Source organism: Oncorhynchus kisutch, unplaced genomic scaffold (genome assembly GCF_002021735.2).
Source record: "Oncorhynchus kisutch isolate 150728-3 unplaced genomic scaffold, Okis_V2 Okis07a-Okis12b_hom, whole genome shotgun sequence".
In the NCBI taxonomy this organism is placed as follows: domain Eukaryota; kingdom Metazoa; phylum Chordata; class Actinopteri; order Salmoniformes; family Salmonidae; genus Oncorhynchus; species Oncorhynchus kisutch.
The window spans coordinates 11153999-11173702 of NW_022261984.1; the positions used below are offsets into that span (position 1 = coordinate 11153999).

At 48.1% G+C, this 19704-nt stretch overlaps 1 protein-coding gene and 4 non-coding genes across 6 annotated transcripts; 1 reads left to right on the forward strand and 4 right to left on the reverse strand.

The window, feature by feature from the left end:
• Window positions 1–59: 59 nt before the first annotated feature.
• On the forward strand, window positions 60–8150 carry exosc9 (exosome component 9). Of its 2 annotated transcripts, none has more exons than XM_031815021.1 (12): window positions 60–222; window positions 522–616; window positions 2620–2739; window positions 2868–2970; window positions 3296–3433; window positions 3692–3774; window positions 4012–4144; window positions 4805–4893; window positions 5061–5207; window positions 5391–5542; window positions 6543–6615; window positions 7697–8150. In XM_031815021.1, the coding sequence occupies exons 1-12, from the start codon at window positions 157–159 to the stop codon at window positions 7782–7784; spliced, it is 1287 nt and encodes a 428-aa protein (XP_031670881.1). In that variant the 5' UTR covers window positions 60–156; the 3' UTR covers window positions 7785–8150. The 2 variants fall into 2 exon arrangements, with proteins under 2 accessions (XP_031670881.1, XP_020332278.2); XM_020476689.2 differs by having other exon boundaries at window positions 6543–6604.
• Window positions 8151–16321: 8171 nt separating this feature from the next.
• trnaq-cug (transfer RNA glutamine (anticodon CUG)) lies at window positions 16322–16393 on the reverse strand. The gene has a single exon. It is a non-coding gene; the product is annotated as a tRNA-Gln (tRNA).
• A 277-nt stretch (window positions 16394–16670) lies between these two features.
• trnai-aau (transfer RNA isoleucine (anticodon AAU)) lies at window positions 16671–16744 on the reverse strand. Its single transcript has one exon. It is a non-coding gene; the product is annotated as a tRNA-Ile (tRNA).
• Window positions 16745–17054: 310 nt separating this feature from the next.
• trnaq-cug (transfer RNA glutamine (anticodon CUG)) lies at window positions 17055–17126 on the reverse strand. Its single transcript has one exon. It is a non-coding gene; the product is annotated as a tRNA-Gln (tRNA).
• Window positions 17127–19616: 2490 nt separating this feature from the next.
• On the reverse strand, window positions 19617–19688 carry trnaq-uug (transfer RNA glutamine (anticodon UUG)). Its single transcript has one exon. It is a non-coding gene; the product is annotated as a tRNA-Gln (tRNA).
• Window positions 19689–19704: the final 16 nt, after the last annotated feature.

Below are 19704 nucleotides of genomic sequence, written 5' to 3' on the forward strand. Positions count from 1 at the left end.
GAGCAAATATACCTAATTTTGATTACTTTTATTGTGATAACTTCTTTGTTGCTCTTCCGGAGCAGAGTTCATGAATGTTGATGATTGTTGAAACGTGAACACATGTTAACAAAAAACCACACCGGCATAGCAATATACAATTCATAGACAGCCAACATGAGAGATACGCCGTTATCAAACTGCGAGCGGGACTTTTTACTCAAAGCTATTCAAGAAACAAAGGTAGCTGATGCAATTTGTGTATTTTTCCATGTGAATGAAACGTGCTAGCTGAGATAGCCAGATATGCTAGTTAGCTGACATAAATGGCCAATTTAGATGTGGGAATCCAAACTAAAATATTGTACAGTGTCTATCTCTATCTACCAACGTTACAGAGTTTGTTAGAGTTCTGGGTCACTGTACATAACCTGTTGTAAACTTGAGCTACCTAGCTAGCTAATTATCTTTCGATGCATCATTGTTATACTAGCTATAAATATTTACGATACATAATCTCGCTCAATAATGTGTACCCGCAGCGCTTGGATGGGAGACAGACCTATGACTACAGGAGCATCAAGATCTCGTTTGGGACAGATTATGGATGCTGCTTTGTTGACCTGGGGAAGACGAGGCGAGTGTTCCTGCCTTTGAAGGCAAAGAAATGACAGTTGAGCAGTGACTCTCAACCAAAGCTACTGGCCTATCTAAAGCGGATCGTTGAGAAGACCCAAGGCTTACTGCTAAAAACGTAGATGACGGGTGCACCAGGCAAAGCCAAATGCACTTGGTTGCACAGTAACCGAAAATGGTTGACAGCCATTCTTAGTGGAGTTGGCTTTCTTGTTACTAACATTGCAGGCTTTTGCACTACGTTTTCATACATCTGAAAGGACTGGATACAAGTATGGCATTAGCTGTACCTTGCTATCTGATTGGATTGGCAGAATTGTTTTGCCATATATCCATCCTTTCAGATCTATAAAGCAGCATAGGTGACGGTGCTAGGGCTAGGTGACAGTGGTAGGGGCTAGGTGACAGTGGTAGGGGCTAGGTGACAGTGGTAGGGGCTAGGTGACAGTGGTAGGGGCTAGGTGACAGTGGTAGGGGCTAGGTGACAGTGGTAGGGGCTAGGTGACAGTGGTAGGGGCTAGGTGGCAGTGGTAGGGGCTAGGTGACAGTGGTAGGGGCTAGGTGACAGTGGTAGGGGCTAGGTGACAGTGGTAGGGGCTAGGTGACAGTGGTAGGGGCTAGGTGACAGTGGTAGGGCTAGGTGACAGTGGTAGGGGCCAGGTGACACTGGTAGGGGCTAGGTGACACTGGTAGGGGCTAGGTGACACAGTGGTAGGGGCTAGGTGACAGTGGTAGGGGCTAGGTGACAGTGGTAAGGGCTAGGTTGTAGGGGGTAGGGGCTAGGTGACAGTGGTAGGGGCTAGGTGACAGTGGTAGGGGCTAGGTGACAGTGGTAGGGGCTAGGTGACAGTGGTAGGGGCTAGGTGACAGTGGTAGGGGCTAGGTGACAGTGGTAGGGGCTAGGTGACAGTGGTAGGGGCTAGGTGGCAGTGGTAGGGGCCAGGTGACACTGGTAGGGGCTAGGTGACACTGGTAGGGGCTAGGTGACACAGTGGTAGGGGCTAGGTGACAGTGGTAGGGGCTAGGTGACAGTGGTAAGGGCTAGGTTGTAGGGGGTAGGGGCTAGGTGACAGTGGTAGGGGCTAGGTGACAGTGGTAGGGGCTAGGTGACAGTGGTAGGGGCTAGGTGACAGTGGTAGGGGCTAGGTGACAGTGGTAGGGGCTAGGTGACAGTGGTAGGGGCTAGGTGACACTGGTAGGGGCTAGGTGACACTGGTAGGGGCTAGGTGACAGTGGTAGGGGTTAGGGGCTAGGTGACAGTGGTAGGGGCTAGGTGACAGTGGTAGGGGCTAGGTGACAGTGGTAGGGGCTAGGTGACAGTGGTAGGGGCTAGGTGACACTGGTAGGGGCTAGGTGACACTGGTAGGGGCTAGGTGACAGTGGTAGGGGCTAGGTGACAGTGGTAGGGGCTAGGTGACAGTGGTAGGGGCTAGGTGACAGTGGTAGGGGCTAGGTGACAGTGGTAGGGGCTAGGTGACACTGGTAGGGGCTAGGTGACACTGGTAGGGGCTAGGTGACACTGGTAGGGGTTAGGGGCTAGGTGACAGTGGTAGGGGCTAGGTGACAGTGGTAGGGGCTAGGTGACAGTGGTAGGGGCTAGGTGACACTGGTAGGGGCTAGGTGACACTGGTAGGGGCTAGGTGACACAGTGGTAGGGGCTAGGTGACAGTGGTAGGGGCTAGGTTGTAGGGGGTAGGGGCTAGGTGACAGTGGTAGGGGCTAGGTGACAGTGGTAGGGGCTAGGTGACAGTGGTAGGGGTTAGGTGACAGTGCTAGGGGCTAGGTGACAGTGCTAGGGGCGGTTTGAGATTAACTTTGTATGTTTGGGCTCCTGAGTGGCGCAGCAGTCAAACGCACTGCATCTCAGTGCAAGAGGCGTCACTACAGTCCCTGGTTTGAATCCAGGCTGTATCTGGCCGGGGTAGGCCGTCATTGTAAATAAGAATTTGTTCTTAACCGACTTGTCTGGTTAAATTAAAAAAATGGTGTGTTCCTAACCTCCAGGATCATGGCCCAAGTGTCCTGTGAGCTCATTACTCCGAAAGAGAACCGACCAAATGAAGGACTCATTTTCTTCAACATTGAGCTGTCTCCCATGGCTTCTCCAGCATTTGAGATGGGCAGGTAAGAGTCCTACTATGTTTTGCTTCATAAGGCTATAGTGTAAATTGCATCTGAAAAACGATCACTGAAAATGTTTTATCTGCGTGGTTGTCCTTCCCCCTTCTTGATCTCTCTCTCTCTATCTCTAGGCAGTCAGAGCTGTTGGTGAAGCTGAACAGACAGCTGGAGAGATGCCTCAGGAACTCCAAGTGTATAGACACAGAGTCTCTGTGTGTGGTGTCTGGAGAGAAGGTACACACAAACACACACCTGAAGTTTGGCATGAAGGCTGTGAACGAAAGTCCCCAAATTGGGTTTCAATTCCAGTCAATTCAGGAAGTAAACCAAATTCCAATTTGAAATGTTCTCCATTGAAAAGCATTGAAGATAATTGTTATTTCAATTTAATTCCTGAATTGACAGGAACTCAATATTTGGAAGGTGTTTTTAATGTTTTGTATACTCAGTGTATATCTACTGGTCTTCCAAGGTATAATGCCCATCTGTCTACCTGTTTATCTCTCCAGATGTGGTACAGATCAATGTCTGTGTAATTAGTGTGTCAGTGTATCTCTAGGTGTGGCAGATTAGGGTGGACGTCCACTTGCTGAACCACGATGGTAACCTAATGGACGCTGCCAGCATTGCTGCCATCGCGGGACTCTGTCACTTCAGACGGCCCGATGTGGGCATCCAGGGAGAAGAAGTCACTGTGGTGAGGATGGAAGGGTGAGGGGTGATGCTATTGACAACTAATGCCATGGCAACAATCTTTGACATTGATTACACCCCTGGGTAGTGTTAATTAGGAACCACACTGACAAACAGGGAAGGACCACCTGGATTTGTCTAATAAGACACACTCATTTTTGTCACACGTTGCAAAAGGTTTTAAAAATGTCATCTGTTGCATGCCCTAATGAACACAACCCCAATTTATAATGATTTAACCCTTCATGTGTCTGTTCCACAGTACAGTACAGAGGAGAGAGACCCCATTCCCCTCAGCATCTACCACATGCCCATCTGTGTCAGTTTCTCCTTCTTCCAACAAGGGTAGGTCCATGTTATATAAGATCACCTGTATGTTTGATATCACTATCAGACAGTGATGGCTGCCATTGCAGATCTCTCACTGCCTCTCTTCCCTTTCCTCTCCTGTTCTCCTTCTCTCCTCTCTTCCCTTCCCTTTCCTCTCCTGTTCTCCTTCTCTCCTCTCCTGTTGTCCTTCTCTCCACTACTCTCTATGTCCTATCTCATATCCCCTCTCCTACCCCTCTCTCTCTGCTCCAGGACCTACCTGTTGGTTGACCCGTGTGAGCGTGAGGAGCGTGTGATGGACGGCCTGCTGATGATAGCCATGAACAAACACAGAGAGATCTGCTCCATCCAGTCTAGTGGAGGCATCATGCTGCTCAAAGACCAGGCGGGTACTGGGGAGCCATAGAGATAGTCAGCTGCTCAAAAGACCAGGCGGGTACTGGGGAGCCATAGAGATAGTCAGCTGCTCAAAAGACCAGGCGGGTACTGGGGAGCCATAGAGATAGTCAGCTGCTCAAAAGACCAGGCGGGTACTGGGGAGCCATAGAGATAGTCAGCTGCTCAAAAGACCAGGCGGGTACTGGGGAGCCATAGAGATAGTCAGCTGCTCAAAAGACCAGGCGGGTACTGGGGAGCCATAGAGATAGTCAGCTGCTCAAAGACCAGGCGGGTACTGGGGAGCCATAGAGATAGTCAGCTGCTCAAAGACCAGGCGGGTACTGGGGAGCCATAGAGATACCGTCAGCTGCTCAAAGACCAGGCGGGTACTGGGGGGCCATAGAGATAGTCAGCTGCTCAAAGACCAGGCGGGTACTGGGGAGTTAATGCAACTCTGGATCCTTGTCCCTGTACGGGCAGACCCGGGATGCCAACCCACGACCACAACAACACTTTCTACGCTCAAATCAGCATGCTAAACACTTGTCTAGATCGCATAACCATGGCTTTGGTAGGCCAGGGGGCTGATAATATTCAGGATGGATACGAGCATACTCTAGCTACTTCACTGTGAATTGTATCTCTAAAGCATGCTGTGTTTGTACAGGTCCTCAGGTGCAGTAAGATCGCTAGTGTCAAAGTGTCAGAGATCACAGAGCTAATCAACAAAGCCTTGGAGAACGACAAGAAAGCCAGGTGGGTCACAGCAACTTGGTCTCGTTAACGTTCATTTTGACTTTGTGGCTGTGCTATCGAGTGGAAACCCGTTTATTTAAACCTCCGTGACTCTGGTGTTGCTACTTTGGCGTCATTTCATTTCTGGATTCCAATAAAGTTCTCTTTTTGAATATCGGTTATTTCAGAAAAACTGGGGGTAAGTTTGGCTTCGCAGAGTCGTTGCCCCAGGAGCGAATCACAGCGCTGAAAACAGACGTGTCACATGTGGAAATGAGTGACGTCAAGGAGAAGGCCAATGAGATCGTCCAGAGAGCTGAGGTCCCACCCCAAACGTATCCTTTCAAAGAAAGTCTTGAAGTTACTCTGAATACATGTGTAGTAGAAGACTCTATTTTCTCCAAGGGGGAAGGTCATTGTTTGTGGGCGAGTGACTTGGTGTGCCTGTACTCTGTTTTCTCAATGCTACTGATCCACGGTTTACTCTAGACTCTAGTCCTTAACCAACCGCGGGACAGCGTTCCCTCTCCAGTGTTAACTGCCCCAGGTACAGGCCAGGTGGGGGAGGGGCTAGAGAACTCCTGGGGTCTGGAGGAGGAGGAGGAGGAGGAAGATGAGACAGTGGAGTTGAAGATGGAGTTGGAAGAGGGACATGAGGAGAAGGGGAAGGGTAACTATTTGCCTAAGTTTTGTTTTCCTTGGGTGAGTGAAACTGACTCGTCTGGTCCCAGATCTGTTTGTGCTGTCTTCTATGGTCATAGTTGGTAAGACAGCACAGAATGATCTGGAACCAGGCTACAAAAATGAATCAAATCCCTCCAGGGGCGCTGAGCTACGCCTGACCCATCCCTCACTCACCACCCGGGTGACACCCCTCTACGCCTGACCCATCCCTCACTCACCACCCGGGGAACACCCCTCTACGCCTGACCCATCCCTCACTCACCACCTGGTAACACCCCTCTACGCCTGACCCATCCCTCACTCACCACCCGGGGAACACCCCTCTATGCCTGACCCATCCCTCACTCACCACCCGGGGAACACCCCTCTACGCCTGACCCATCCCTCACTCACCACCCGGGGAACACCCCTCTACGCCTGACCCATCCCTAACTCACCACCCGGGTGACACCCCTCTACGCCTGACCCATCCCTAACTCACCACCTGGGGAACACCCCTCTACGCCTGACCCATCCCTAACTCACCACCCGGGTAACACCCCTCTACGCCTGACCCATCCCTCACTCACCACCCGGGTGACACCCCTCTACACCTGACCCATCCCTCACTCACCACCCGGGTGACACCCCTCTACGCCTGACCCATCCCTCACTCACCACCCGGGTAACACCCCTCTATGCCTGACCCATCCCTCACTCACCACCCGGGTGACACCCCTCTACGCCTGACCCATCCCTCACTCACCACCCGGGTAACACCCCTCTATACCTGACCCATCCCTCACTCACCACCCGGGTGACACCCCTCTACGCCTGACCCATCCCTCACTCACCACCCGGGTGACACCCCTCTACGCCTGACCCATTGCCTCCAGCCCCTCTGGAGTGGGGAGTGTTGGTTTGTGAGCATAAAGGCACTTTTCTGTTCTTTAAGTTTAACGATCCACAAAGTACACCTCATCTTATTGTGTGATTGTATTTCCTAGGTGACGTGGTGGTCATCTCAGACAGTGACAGCGAGGAGGAGGATGTTGTCATCTTGAACCAGGTAACAACAAAGTAAGTGACACTTTTAGAATTAGTTTTCTTCTGGGTTCTATAGAACCCCTTTCTGTGTCTCCCAAGCATTGCCTTACGAGGGCGACGTGCACAAGTTGGTGGCAGAACACCAGGGAGTTCTTCTAGAACAGCAGCAAGTTGGTGGCAGAACACCAGGGAGTTCTTCTAGAACGGCAGAAAGTTGGTGGCAGAACACCAGGGAGTTCTAGAATGGCAGCCAGTTGGTGGCAGAACACCAGGGAGTTCTTCTAGAACGGCAGCCCCCAAAAATCCCTCTGTTTACATGTTGCTTATGAGTGGATTTGACAGTACATGTCTATTATAATTGGATTTTACGGCTTGTACGTATGTCCTTCTTAATATAAAGTTTGTGTCATCATCGCAAATCAACTGCATTATTCTTTAAAAAAAACACACTTCAACCAGTAAAATGGCTCTTTGGATAGCTTTTGCTACAGCCTATGTCAATGAGGGTTAGCATTCTAGCTGTCAACTGCTGCATAGAAAATAGTTTTTTTGTTTGATGCAAAGATCACAACCAAATATAATCTGTTCAAGCGAGAATCAAAACATCATTGTAAGCATATGATAAACCCCCCCAAAAAATATTTTTTGTTTAGAAGTAATAAAAGCACAAGTCTTAGACTGTTGAATGGGTGCAGATGGTGATCATTTTCTTGCTGCAGACGAGAGTCGTGTGCATCTGTCCGTGACGTCAGTGTGTTGTGTACTGGAAAGGGGTCTAGGCGTTTTATACAGATTACACACCAAATACACACCACACAAGTACCATAGAAATGACACCTTCACTTTCAGATGGATTTTTTTGGGGGGGTTACACCCACAAACACATCGTCTCATTGCTGTTGTAAATGCAAACCATTCAAGTTGTAATGTAAGTTTGGGTTCTTTCTTAAAAAAAACAACAGAACATCCTTCTGATCTACTGAGAACCAGATATAGTGATGCTCATTTCATGTGTATATTATACATTATTATAATCATGAAAACAATAACCTTTTTACAAGTGAAGTTGTGCTTACTTTGAGGACGAAATGTACCCGACTTTGTTCTCTCTCAGGGAGAAGGCCTCCAGCTCTAACCAACAGGGGGCAGTAGCCTCCAAGCAGCAGCAGAAGAAGAAGAAGAAGAAGAAGAGGGGGCAGTAGCCTCCAAGCAGCAGCAGCAGCAGCAGAAGAAGAAGAAGAAGAAGAAGAAGAAGAAGAAGAAGAAGAAGAAGAAGAAGAAGAAGAAGAAGAAGAAGGAGCCTCCAAGCAGAAGAAGAAGAAGAAGAGGGGGCAGTAGCCTCTAAGCAGCAGCAGAAGAAGAGGAAGTGAAATATGTTTTTTTCTTCTTCAGCGGATGGAACAAATAAATAGTAGACTGGAAATTGACCACAAGAAGCCACAAAATATATGACTAAAACAATCATTTCAAACCATGCTTACATTTGTAATACAAACAGTTGTCTCTCTGTTATGTGTGAGAAAACTTGGGAACAGATTTCCTAAATTAAAATAATTTCTAAGATGTTTTCCTGGTCTTTTTACAGTCTGTCTCCAACAATGAAAAAATATATATATATTTTTTTGTTCAGAAAATGAGGGGCCCAATAAAACCACCCGCGGGCCAAATTCAGCCAGTTGGGGAACCTTGCAGTAAATGTATTGTTTATTAGGCATCACCTGAAGCATGCAGTAGATGTATTGTTTATTAGGAACCACCTGAAGCATACAGTAGATGTATTGTTTATAACAATAAACAAGGGTATATTCAGGGGGTACTGGTACAGAGACATTGTGGAGGCTATATACAGGGGGTACCGGTACAGAGTCAATGTGGAGGTTATATACAGGGGTACTGGTACAGAGTCAATGTGGAGGCTATATACATGGGGTACCGTTACAGAGTCAATGTGGAGGCTATATACAGGGGGTACCGGTACAGAGTCAATGTGGAGGCTATATACAGGGGGTACCGGTACAGAGTCAATGTGGAGGCTATATACAGGGGGTACTGGTACAGAGTCAATGTGGAGGCTATATACATGGGGTACCGTTACAGAGTCAATGTGGAGGCTATATACAGGGGGTACCGGTACAGAGTCAATGTGGAGGCTATATACAGGGGGTACCGGTACAGAGTCAATGTGGAGGCTATATACAGGGGTACTGGTACAGAGTCAATGTGGAGGCTATATACAGGGGTACTGGTACAGAGTCAATGTAGAGGCTATATAGAGGGGTACTGGTACAGAGTCAATGTGGAGGCTATATACAGGGGGTACTGGTACAGATGCATAGTGGAGGCTATATACAGGGGGTACTGGTACAGATGCATAGTGGAGGCTATATACAGGGGGTACTGGTACAGAGTCAATGTGGAGGCTATATACAGGGGTACTGGTACAGAGTCAATGTAGAGGCTATATAGAGGGGTACTGGTACAGAGTCAATGTGGAGGCTATATACAGGGGATACCGGTACAGAGTCAATGTGGAGGCTATATACAGGGGGTACTGGTACAGAGTCAATGTGGAGGCTATATACAGGGGTACTGGTACAGAGTCAATGTGGAGGCTATATACATGGGGTACCGTTACAGAGTCAATGTGGAGGCTATATACAGGGGGTACCGGTACAGAGTCAATGTGGAGGCTATATACAGGGGGTACCGTTACAGAGTCAATGTGGAGGCTATATACAGGGGGTACTGGTACAGAGTCAATGTGGAGGCTATATACATGGGGTACCGTTACAGAGTCAATGTGGAGGCTATATACAGGGGGTACCGGTACAGAGTCAATGTGGAGGCTATATACAGGGGGTACTGGTACAGATGCATAGTGAAGGCTATATACAGGGGGTACTGGTACAGAGTCAATGTGGAGGCTTTATACAAGGGGTACCGGTACAGAGACATTGTGGAGGCTATATACAGGGGGTACTGGTACAGATGCATAGTGGAGGCTATATACAGGGGGTACTGGTACAGATGCATAGTGGAGGCTATATACAGGGGGTACTGGTACAGAGTCAATGTGGAGGCTATATACAGGGGGTACTGGTACAGATGCATAGTGGAGGCTATATACAGGGGGTACTGGTACAGATGCATAGTGGAGGCTATATACAGGGGGTACTGGTACAGAGTCAATGTGGAGGCTATATTCAGGGGGTACCGGTACAGAGTCAATGTGGAGGCTATATTCAGGGGGTACCGGTACAGAGTCAATGTGGAGGCTATATTCAGGGGGTACCGGTACAGAGACAATGTGGAGGCTATATACAGGGGGTACCGGTACAGAGACATTGTGGAGGCTATATACAGGGGGTACTGGTACAGATGCATAGTGGAGGCTATATACAGGGGGTACTGGTACAGAGACAATGTGGAGGCTATATTCAGGGGGTACCGGTACAGAGTCAATGTGGAGGCTATATTCAGGGGGTACCGGTACAGAGACAATGTGGAGGCTATATACAGGGAGTACCGGTACAGAGACATTGTGGAGGCTATATACAGGGGGTACTGGTACAGATGCATAGTGGAGGCTATATTCAGAGGGTACCGGAACAGAGACAATGTGGAGGCTATATACAGGGGGTACCGGTACAGAGACAATGTGGAGGCTATATACAGGGGGTACCGGTACAGAGACATTGTGCAGGCTATATACAGGGGGTACCGGTACAGAGTCAATGTGGAGGCTATATTCAGGGGGTACCGGTACAGAGTCAATGTGGAGGCTATATTCAGGGGGTACCGGTACAGAGACATTGTGGAGGCTATATACAGGGGGTACCGGTACAGAGACATTGTGGAGGCTATATACAGGGGGTACTGGTACAGATGCATAGTGGAGGCTATATACAGGGGGTACTGGTACAGATGCATAGTGGAGGCTATATACAGGGGGTACTGGTACAGAGTCAATGTGGAGGCTATATACAGGGGTACTGGTACAGAGTCAATGTAGAGGCTATATAGAGGGGTACTGGTACAGAGTCAATGTGGAGGCTATATACAGGGGATACCGGTACAGAGTCAATGTGGAGGCTATATACAGGGGGTACTGGTACAGAGTCAATGTGGAGGCTATATACAGGGGTACTGGTACAGAGTCAATGTGGAGGCTATATACATGGGGTACCGTTACAGAGTCAATGTGGAGGCTATATACAGGGGGTACCGGTACAGAGTCAATGTGGAGGCTATATACAGGGGGTACCGTTACAGAGTCAATGTGGAGGCTATATACAGGGGGTACTGGTACAGAGTCAATGTGGAGGCTATATACATGGGGTACCGTTACAGAGTCAATGTGGAGGCTATATACAGGGGGTACCGGTACAGAGTCAATGTGGAGGCTATATACAGGGGGGTACTGGTACAGATGCATAGTGAAGGCTATATACAGGGGGTACTGGTACAGAGTCAATGTGGAGGCTTTATACAAGGGGTACCGGTACAGAGACATTGTGGAGGCTATATACAGGGGGTACTGGTACAGATGCATAGTGGAGGCTATATACAGGGGGTACTGGTACAGATGCATAGTGGAGGCTATATACAGGGGGTACTGGTACAGAGTCAATGTGGAGGCTATATACAGGGGGTACTGGTACAGATGCATAGTGGAGGCTATATACAGGGGGTACTGGTACAGATGCATAGTGGAGGCTATATACAGGGGGTACTGGTACAGAGTCAATGTGGAGGCTATATTCAGGGGGTACCGGTACAGAGTCAATGTGGAGGCTATATTCAGGGGGTACCGGTACAGAGTCAATGTGGAGGCTATATTCAGGGGGTACCGGTACAGAGACAATGTGGAGGCTATATACAGGGGGTACCGGTACAGAGACATTGTGGAGGCTATATACAGGGGGTACTGGTACAGATGCATAGTGGAGGCTATATACAGGGGGTACTGGTACAGAGACAATGTGGAGGCTATATTCAGGGGGTACCGGTACAGAGTCAATGTGGAGGCTATATTCAGGGGGTACCGGTACAGAGACAATGTGGAGGCTATATACAGGGAGTACCGGTACAGAGACATTGTGGAGGCTATATACAGGGGGTACTGGTACAGATGCATAGTGGAGGCTATATTCAGAGGGTACCGGAACAGAGACAATGTGGAGGCTATATACAGGGGGTACCGGTACAGAGACAATGTGGAGGCTATATACAGGGGGTACCGGTACAGAGACATTGTGCAGGCTATATACAGGGGGTACCGGTACAGAGTCAATGTGGAGGCTATATTCAGGGGGTACCGGTACAGAGTCAATGTGGAGGCTATATTCAGGGGGTACCGGTACAGAGACATTGTGGAGGCTATATACAGGGGGTACCGGTACAGAGACATTGTGGAGGCTATATACAGGGGGTACTGGTACAGATGCATAGTGGAGGCTATATACAGGGGGTACTGGTACAGATGCATAGTGGAGGCTATATACAGGGGGTACTGGTACAGAGTCAATGTGGAGGCTATATACAGGGGTACTGGTACAGAGTCAATGTAGAGGCTATATAGAGGGGTACTGGTACAGAGTCAATGTGGAGGCTATATACAGGGGGTACCGGTACAGAGTCAATGTGGAGGCTATATACAGGGGGTACTGGTACAGAGTCAATGTGGAGGCTATATACAGGGGTACTGGTACAGAGTCAATGTGGAGGCTATATACATGGGGTACCGTTACAGAGTCAATGTGGAGGCTATATACAGGGGGTACCGGTACAGAGTCAATGTGGAGGCTATATACAGGGGGTACCGTTACAGAGTCAATGTGGAGGCTATATACAGGGGGTACTGGTACAGAGTCAATGTGGAGGCTATATACATGGGGTACCGTTACAGAGTCAATGTGGAGGCTATATACAGGGGGTACCGGTACAGAGTCAATGTGGAGGCTATATACAGGGGGTACTGGTACAGATGCATAGTGAAGGCTATATACAGGGGGTACTGGTACAGAGTCAATGTGGAGGCTTTATACAAGGGGTACCGGTACAGAGACATTGTGGAGGCTATATACAGGGGGTACTGGTACAGATGCATAGTGGAGGCTATATACAGGGGGTACTGGTACAGATGCATAGTGGAGGCTATATACAGGGGGTACTGGTACAGAGTCAATGTGGAGGCTATATACAGGGGGTACTGGTACAGATGCATAGTGGAGGCTATATACAGGGGGTACTGGTACAGATGCATAGTGGAGGCTATATACAGGGGGTACTGGTACAGAGTCAATGTGGAGGCTATATTCAGGGGGTACCGGTACAGAGTCAATGTGGAGGCTATATTCAGGGGGTACCGGTACAGAGTCAATGTGGAGGCTATATTCAGGGGGTACCGGTACAGAGACAATGTGGAGGCTATATACAGGGGGTACCGGTACAGAGACATTGTGGAGGCTATATACAGGGGGTACTGGTACAGATGCATAGTGGAGGCTATATACAGGGGGTACTGGTACAGAGACAATGTGGAGGCTATATTCAGGGGGTACCGGTACAGAGTCAATGTGGAGGCTATATTCAGGGGGTACCGGTACAGAGACAATGTGGAGGCTATATACAGGGAGTACCGGTACAGAGACATTGTGGAGGCTATATACAGGGGGTACTGGTACAGATGCATAGTGGAGGCTATATTCAGAGGGTACCGGAACAGAGACAATGTGGAGGCTATATACAGGGGGTACCGGTACAGAGACAATGTGGAGGCTATATACAGGGGGTACCGGTACAGAGACATTGTGCAGGCTATATACAGGGGGTACCGGTACAGAGTCAATGTGGAGGCTATATTCAGGGGGTACCGGTACAGAGTCAATGTGGAGGCTATATTCAGGGGGTACCGGTACAGAGACATTGTGGAGGCTATATACAGGGGGTACCGGTACAGAGACATTGTGGAGGCTATATACAGGGGGTACCGGTACAGATGCATAGTGGAGGCTATATACAGGGGGTACTGGTACAGATGCATAGTGGAGGCTATATACAGGGGGTACTGGTACAGAGTCAATGTGGAGGCTTTATACAGGGGGTACTGGTACAGAGTCAATGTGGAGGCTATATACAGGGGGTACCGGTACAGAGACATTGTGAAGGCTATATACAGGGGGTACCGGTACAGAGTCAATGTGGAGGCTATATACAGGGGGTACTGGTACAGAGTCAATGTGGAGGCTATATACAGGGGTACTGGTACAGAGTCAATGTGGAGGCTATATACAGGGGGTACTGGTACAGATGCATAGTGGAGGCTATATACAGGGGGTACTGGTACAGATGCATAGTGGAGGCTATATACAGGGGGTACTGGTACAGAGTCAATGTGGAGGCTATATACAGGGGGTACTGGTACAGATGCATAGTGGAGGCTATATACAGGGGGTACTGGTACAGATGCATAGTGGAGGCTATATACAGGGGGTACTGGTACAGAGTCAATGTGGAGGCTATATTCAGGGGGTACCGGTACAGAGTCAATGTGGAGGCTATATTCAGGGGGTACCGGTACAGAGTCAATGTGGAGGCTATATTCAGGGGGTACCGGTACAGAGACAATGTGGAGGCTATATACAGGGGGTACCGGTACAGAGACATTGTGGAGGCTATATACAGGGGGTACTGGTACAGATGCATAGTGGAGGCTATATACAGGGGGTACCGGTACAGAGACAATGTGGAGGCTATATTCAGGGGGTACCGGTACAGAGTCAATGTGGAGGCTATATTCAGGGGGTACCGGTACAGAGACAATGTGGAGGCTATATACAGGGAGTACCGGTACAGAGACATTGTGGAGGCTATATACAGGGGGTACTGGTACAGATGCATAGTGGAGGCTATATTCAGAGGGTACCGGAACAGAGACAATGTGGAGGCTATATACAGGGGGTACCGGTACAGAGACAATGTGGAGGCTATATACAGGGGGTACCGGTACAGAGACATTGTGCAGGCTATATACAGGGGGTACCGGTACAGAGTCAATGTGGAGGCTATATTCAGGGGGTACCGGTACAGAGTCAATGTGGAGGCTATATTCAGGGGGTACCGGTACAGAGACATTGTGGAGGCTATATACAGGGGGTACCGGTACAGAGACATTGTGGAGGCTATATACAGGGGGTACCGGTACAGATGCATAGTGGAGGCTATATACAGGGGGTACTGGTACAGATGCATAGTGGAGGCTATATACAGGGGGTACTGGTACAGAGTCAATGTGGAGGCTTTATACAGGGGGTACTGGTACAGAGTCAATGTGGAGGCTATATACAGGGGGTACCGGTACAGAGACATTGTGAAGGCTATATACAGGGGGTACTGGTACAGAGTCAATGTGGAGGCTATATACAGGGGGTACCGGTACAGAGTCAATGTGGAGGCTATATACAGGGGTACTGGTACAGAGTCAATGTGGAGGCTATATACAGGGGGTACCGGTACAGAGTCAATGTGGAGGCTATATACAGGGGTACTGGTACAGAGTCAATGTGGAGGCTATATTCAGGGGGTACCGGTACAGAGTCAATGTGGAGGCTATATACAGGGGGTACCGGTACAGAGTCAATGTGGAGGCTATATACAGGGGGTACTGGTACAGAGTCAATGTGGAGGCTATATACAGGGGTACTGGTACAGAGTCAATGTGGAGGCTATATTCAGGGGGTACCGGTACAGAGTCAATGTGGAGGCTATATACAGGGGGTACTGGTACAGAGTCAATGTGGAAGCTATATACAGGGGTACTGGTACAGAGTCAATGTGGAGGTTATATACAGGGGGTACTGGTACAGAGTCAATGTGGAGGCTATATACAGGGGTACTGGTACAGAGTCAATGTGGAGGCTATATACAGGGGGTACTGGTACAGAGTCAATGTGGAGGCTATATACAGGGGGTACTGGTACAGAGTCAATGTGGAGGCTATATACAGGGGTACTGGTACAGAGTCAATGTGGAGGCTATATACAGGGGGTACTGGTACAGAGTCAATGTGGAGGCTATATACAGGGGGTACCGGTACAGAGACATTGTGGAGGCTATATACAGGGGTACTGGTACAGAGTCAATGTGGAGGCTATATACAGGGGGTACCGGTACAGAGTCAATGTGGAGGCTATATACAGGGGTACTGGTACAGAGTCAATGTGGAGGCTATATACAGGGGGTACTGGTACAGAGTCAATGTGGAGGCTATATTCAGGGGGTACTGGTACAGAGTCAATGTGGAGGCTATATTCATTGTGGAGTGCCCAAATACAGCTATTAGCTGTGGTATATTGGCCACAAACCCCTGAGGTGCCTTATTGCTATTAAAAACTGGTTACCAGCTTAATTAGAGCAGGAAAAACAAATGTGTCATCCAATCAGTATTCATGGCTTGAACCACACAGTTTATAAATACCTTTTTACACTGTAAACAAAATGGAGACAATGTAAAATATGTGTATATGAGTTTTATTTGATGTGGCAGATAACAAAGGAGGCTCTAGGAGTGAGTTACACTATAAAAGGCAGATTTAACTAAAATTTATGGAAAAATGTTTGTGAAGACTGAATATTTTGTGTTAAATGTTTAGGAATACAATAACATTAACAACAGATTGAATGATACCGAATCAACCTTCCAAGTAAGACAGTGTGCGTTCAACCGCAAAAGACAGGTAGGTCCTACCGAGATTTGAACTCGGATCGCAGGATTCAGAGTCCTGAGTGCTAACCATTACACCATAGAACCTGTTGTGACAGTACGGACTGAAATTACATTTTAAATGATATGAATACATACATATATAAACGATATGAACCTCACGATTTTAGAGGAGGAAAAGCGCTCCGAATTTGACATGTTTGAGTTGAGAATCCGTGTTGAAGGACGCCAGTTTACAAGAGACACATGTTATGAATGCTCATAGTCCAATGCTTGAGTTGAGATTCCGTGTTGAAGGACGCCAGTTTACAGGAGACACGTGTTTTGAATGCTCATGGTACAACTCGAGAAAAAAAACGTATATTGGCCAGTACGGGTATCGAACCCGCGACCTTCGCGTTATTAGCACGACGCTCTAACCAACTGAGCTAACCGGCCTTGGTAATGTATGAACATTTACACCTTTCCAACGCAATTAACGATGCTGGATGAAATGTTTTTAAACGTATGTTTGACTCTTTTTTGGAGTAGCGAGTAGCGGACTACTATTAACTTACCATATTACCTTCATAATAGGAATTTCTTGTGGGTTCGTATTATTTCAGTCTCTACCACGCTTTCACCACACCCTTGGTATGAAAGCTCTTGTCAGAAAAAGGGTAATGTCGTTCCGAAACGGGCTCAATAGGTTAAAAAGATGGAAGGAATGACCCTCGCAGAAGACTCAAGTTAATTGCAAAAACCAGACAGGTCCTACCGAGATTTGAACTCGGATCGCAGGATTCAGAGTCCTGAGTGCTAACCATTACACCATAGAACCACACAGTACCACATAGCACTAACAACTTATTAACGCCTTGACTTCGGTCAATCGTCTTCCAGGTGTTCTGGTTAGCACTTTGTACTTTGCTAATTACAATGCAGAATTTTTGTTCTGTACACTTCCCAAATTAATTTAGATTATGGTTCGATGGTGTAATGTAGTACTAAGCATTTCCTGAATGCTGCAATTCGTGAGTACCAAAGACTGCTTATCGACTCCCACCCACTTGTTTCTTTCACGCACAACTTGGAGGCTGGATTCAATGTCCAGAGTGCTAACCATTACACCATTGAACCATATTCTAAATCAAATCAAATCAAATTGTATTTGTCACATACACATGGTTAGCAGATGTTAGTGCGAGTGTAGCGAAATGCTTGTGCTTCTAGTTCCGACAATGCAGTAATAACCAACAAGTAATCTAGCTAACAATTCCAAAACTACTACCTTATAAACACAAGTGTAAGGGGATAAAGAATATGTACATAAAGATATATGAATGAGTGATGGAACAGAGCAGCATAGGCAAGATACAGTAGATGGTATTGAGTGCAGTATATACATATGAGATGAGTATGTAAACAAAGTGGCATAGTTAAAGTGGCTAGTGATACATGTATTACATAAGGATGCAGTCGATGATATAGAGTACAGTTTAACGTATACATATGAGATGAATAATGTAAGGTCTGAATTATATTAGGTAGCATTGTTTAAAGTTGCTAGTGATATATTTTACATCATTTCCCATCAATTCCCATTATTAAAGTGGCTGGAGTTGAGTCAGTGTGTTGGCAGCAGCCACTCAATGTTAGTGGTGGCTGTTTAACAGTCTGATGGCCTTGAGATAGAAGCTGTTTTTCAGTCTCTCGGTCCCAGCTTTGATGCACCTGTACTGACCTCGCCTTCTGGATGATAGCGGGGTGAACAGGCAGTGGCTCGGGTGGTTGTTGTCCTTGATGATCTTTATGGCCTTCCTGTGACATCGAGTGGTGTAGGTGTCCTGGAGGGCAGGTAGTTTGCCCCCGGTGATGCGTTGTGCAGACCTCACTACCCTCTGGAGAGCCTTACGGTTGTGGGCGGAGCAGTTACCGTACCAGGCGGTGATACAGCCCGACAGGATGCTCTCGATTGTGCATCTGTAGAAGTTTGTGAGTGCTTTTGGTGACAAGCCAAATTTCTTCAGCCTCCTGAGGTTGAAGAGGCGCTGCTGCGCCTTCTTCACGATGCTGTCTGTGTGGGTGGACCAATTCAGTTTGTCTGTGATGTGTACGCCGAGGAACTTAAAACTTACTACCCTCTCCACTACTGTTCCATCGATGTGGATAGGGGGGTGTTCCCTCTGCTGTTTCCTGAAGTCCACAATCATCTCCTTAGTTTTGTTGACGTTGAGTGTGAGGTTATTTTCCTGACACCACACTCCGAGGGCCCTCACCTCCTCCCTGTAGGCCGTCTCGTCGTTGTTGGTAATCAAGCCTACTACTGTTGTGTCGTTCGCAAACTTGATGATTGCGTTGGAGGCGTGCGTGGCCACGCAGTCGTGGGTGAACAGGGAGTACAGGAGAGGGCTCAGAACGCACCCTTGTGGGGCCCCAGTGTTGAGGATCAGCGGGGTGGAGATGTTGTTGCCTACCCTCACCACCTGGGGGCGGCCCGTCAGGAAGTCCAGTACCCAGTTGCACAGGGCGGGGTCGAGACCCAGGGTCTTGAGCTTGATGACGAGCTTGGAGGGCACTATGGTGTTAAATGCCGAGCTGTAGTCGATGAACAGCATTCTCACATAGGTATTCCTCTTGTCCAGATGGGTTAGGGCAGTGTGCAGTGTGTTTGAGATTGCATCGTCTGTGGACCTATTTGGGCGGTAAGCAAATTGGAGTGGGTCTAGGGTGTCAGGTAGGGTGGAGGTGATATGGTCCTTGACTAGTCTCTCAAAGCACTTCATGACGACAGAAGTGAGTGCTACGGGGCGGTAGTCGTTTAGCTCAGTTACCTTAGCTTTCTTGGGAACAGGAACAATGGTGGCCCCCTTGAAGCCTGTGGGAACAACAGACTGGGATAGGGATTGATTGAATATGTCAGTAAACACACCAGCCAGCTGGTCTGCGCATGCTCTGAGGGCGCGGCTGGGGATGCCGTCTGGCCCTGCAGCCTTGCGAGGGTTGACACGTTTAAATGTTTTCCTCACGTCGGCTGCAGTGAAGGAGAGTCCGCATGTTTTAGTTGCGGGCAGTGTCAGTGGCACTGTATTGTCCTCAAAGCGGGCAAAAAAGTGATTTAGTCTGCCTGGGAGCAAGACATCCTGGTCCGTGACGATGCTGGTTTTCTTCCTGTAGTCCGTGATTGACTGTAGACCCTGCCACATACCTCTTGTGTCTGAGCCGTTGAATTGAGTAGAGTTCCGATTTTCCTGTCATTTGTACACCGGATAAACATCAGATTATGAGGTTATTGGTTGGCCATGTGAATAATTCAGCACAAAAAATTTGAAGGTTCTACCGAGATTTGAACTCGGATCACTGGATTCAAAGTCCAGAGTGCTAACCATTACACCATAGAACCATATTCTAAATCCACA

Excerpts from the sequence above, each read along its gene's own strand:
- exosc9 (XM_031815021.1), top strand. The coding sequence starts at position 157 with ATGAGAGATACGCCGTTATCAAACTGCGAGCGGGACTTTTTACTCAAA. Across the intron at positions 3,775-4,011 it reads TTCTCCTTCTTCCAACAAGG|GACCTACCTGTTGGTTGACC; the intron begins GTAGGTCCATGT and ends TCTCTGCTCCAG. Across the intron at positions 5,208-5,390 it reads GCTGAGGTCCCACCCCAAAC|CGTTCCCTCTCCAGTGTTAA; the intron begins GTATCCTTTCAA and ends ACCGCGGGACAG.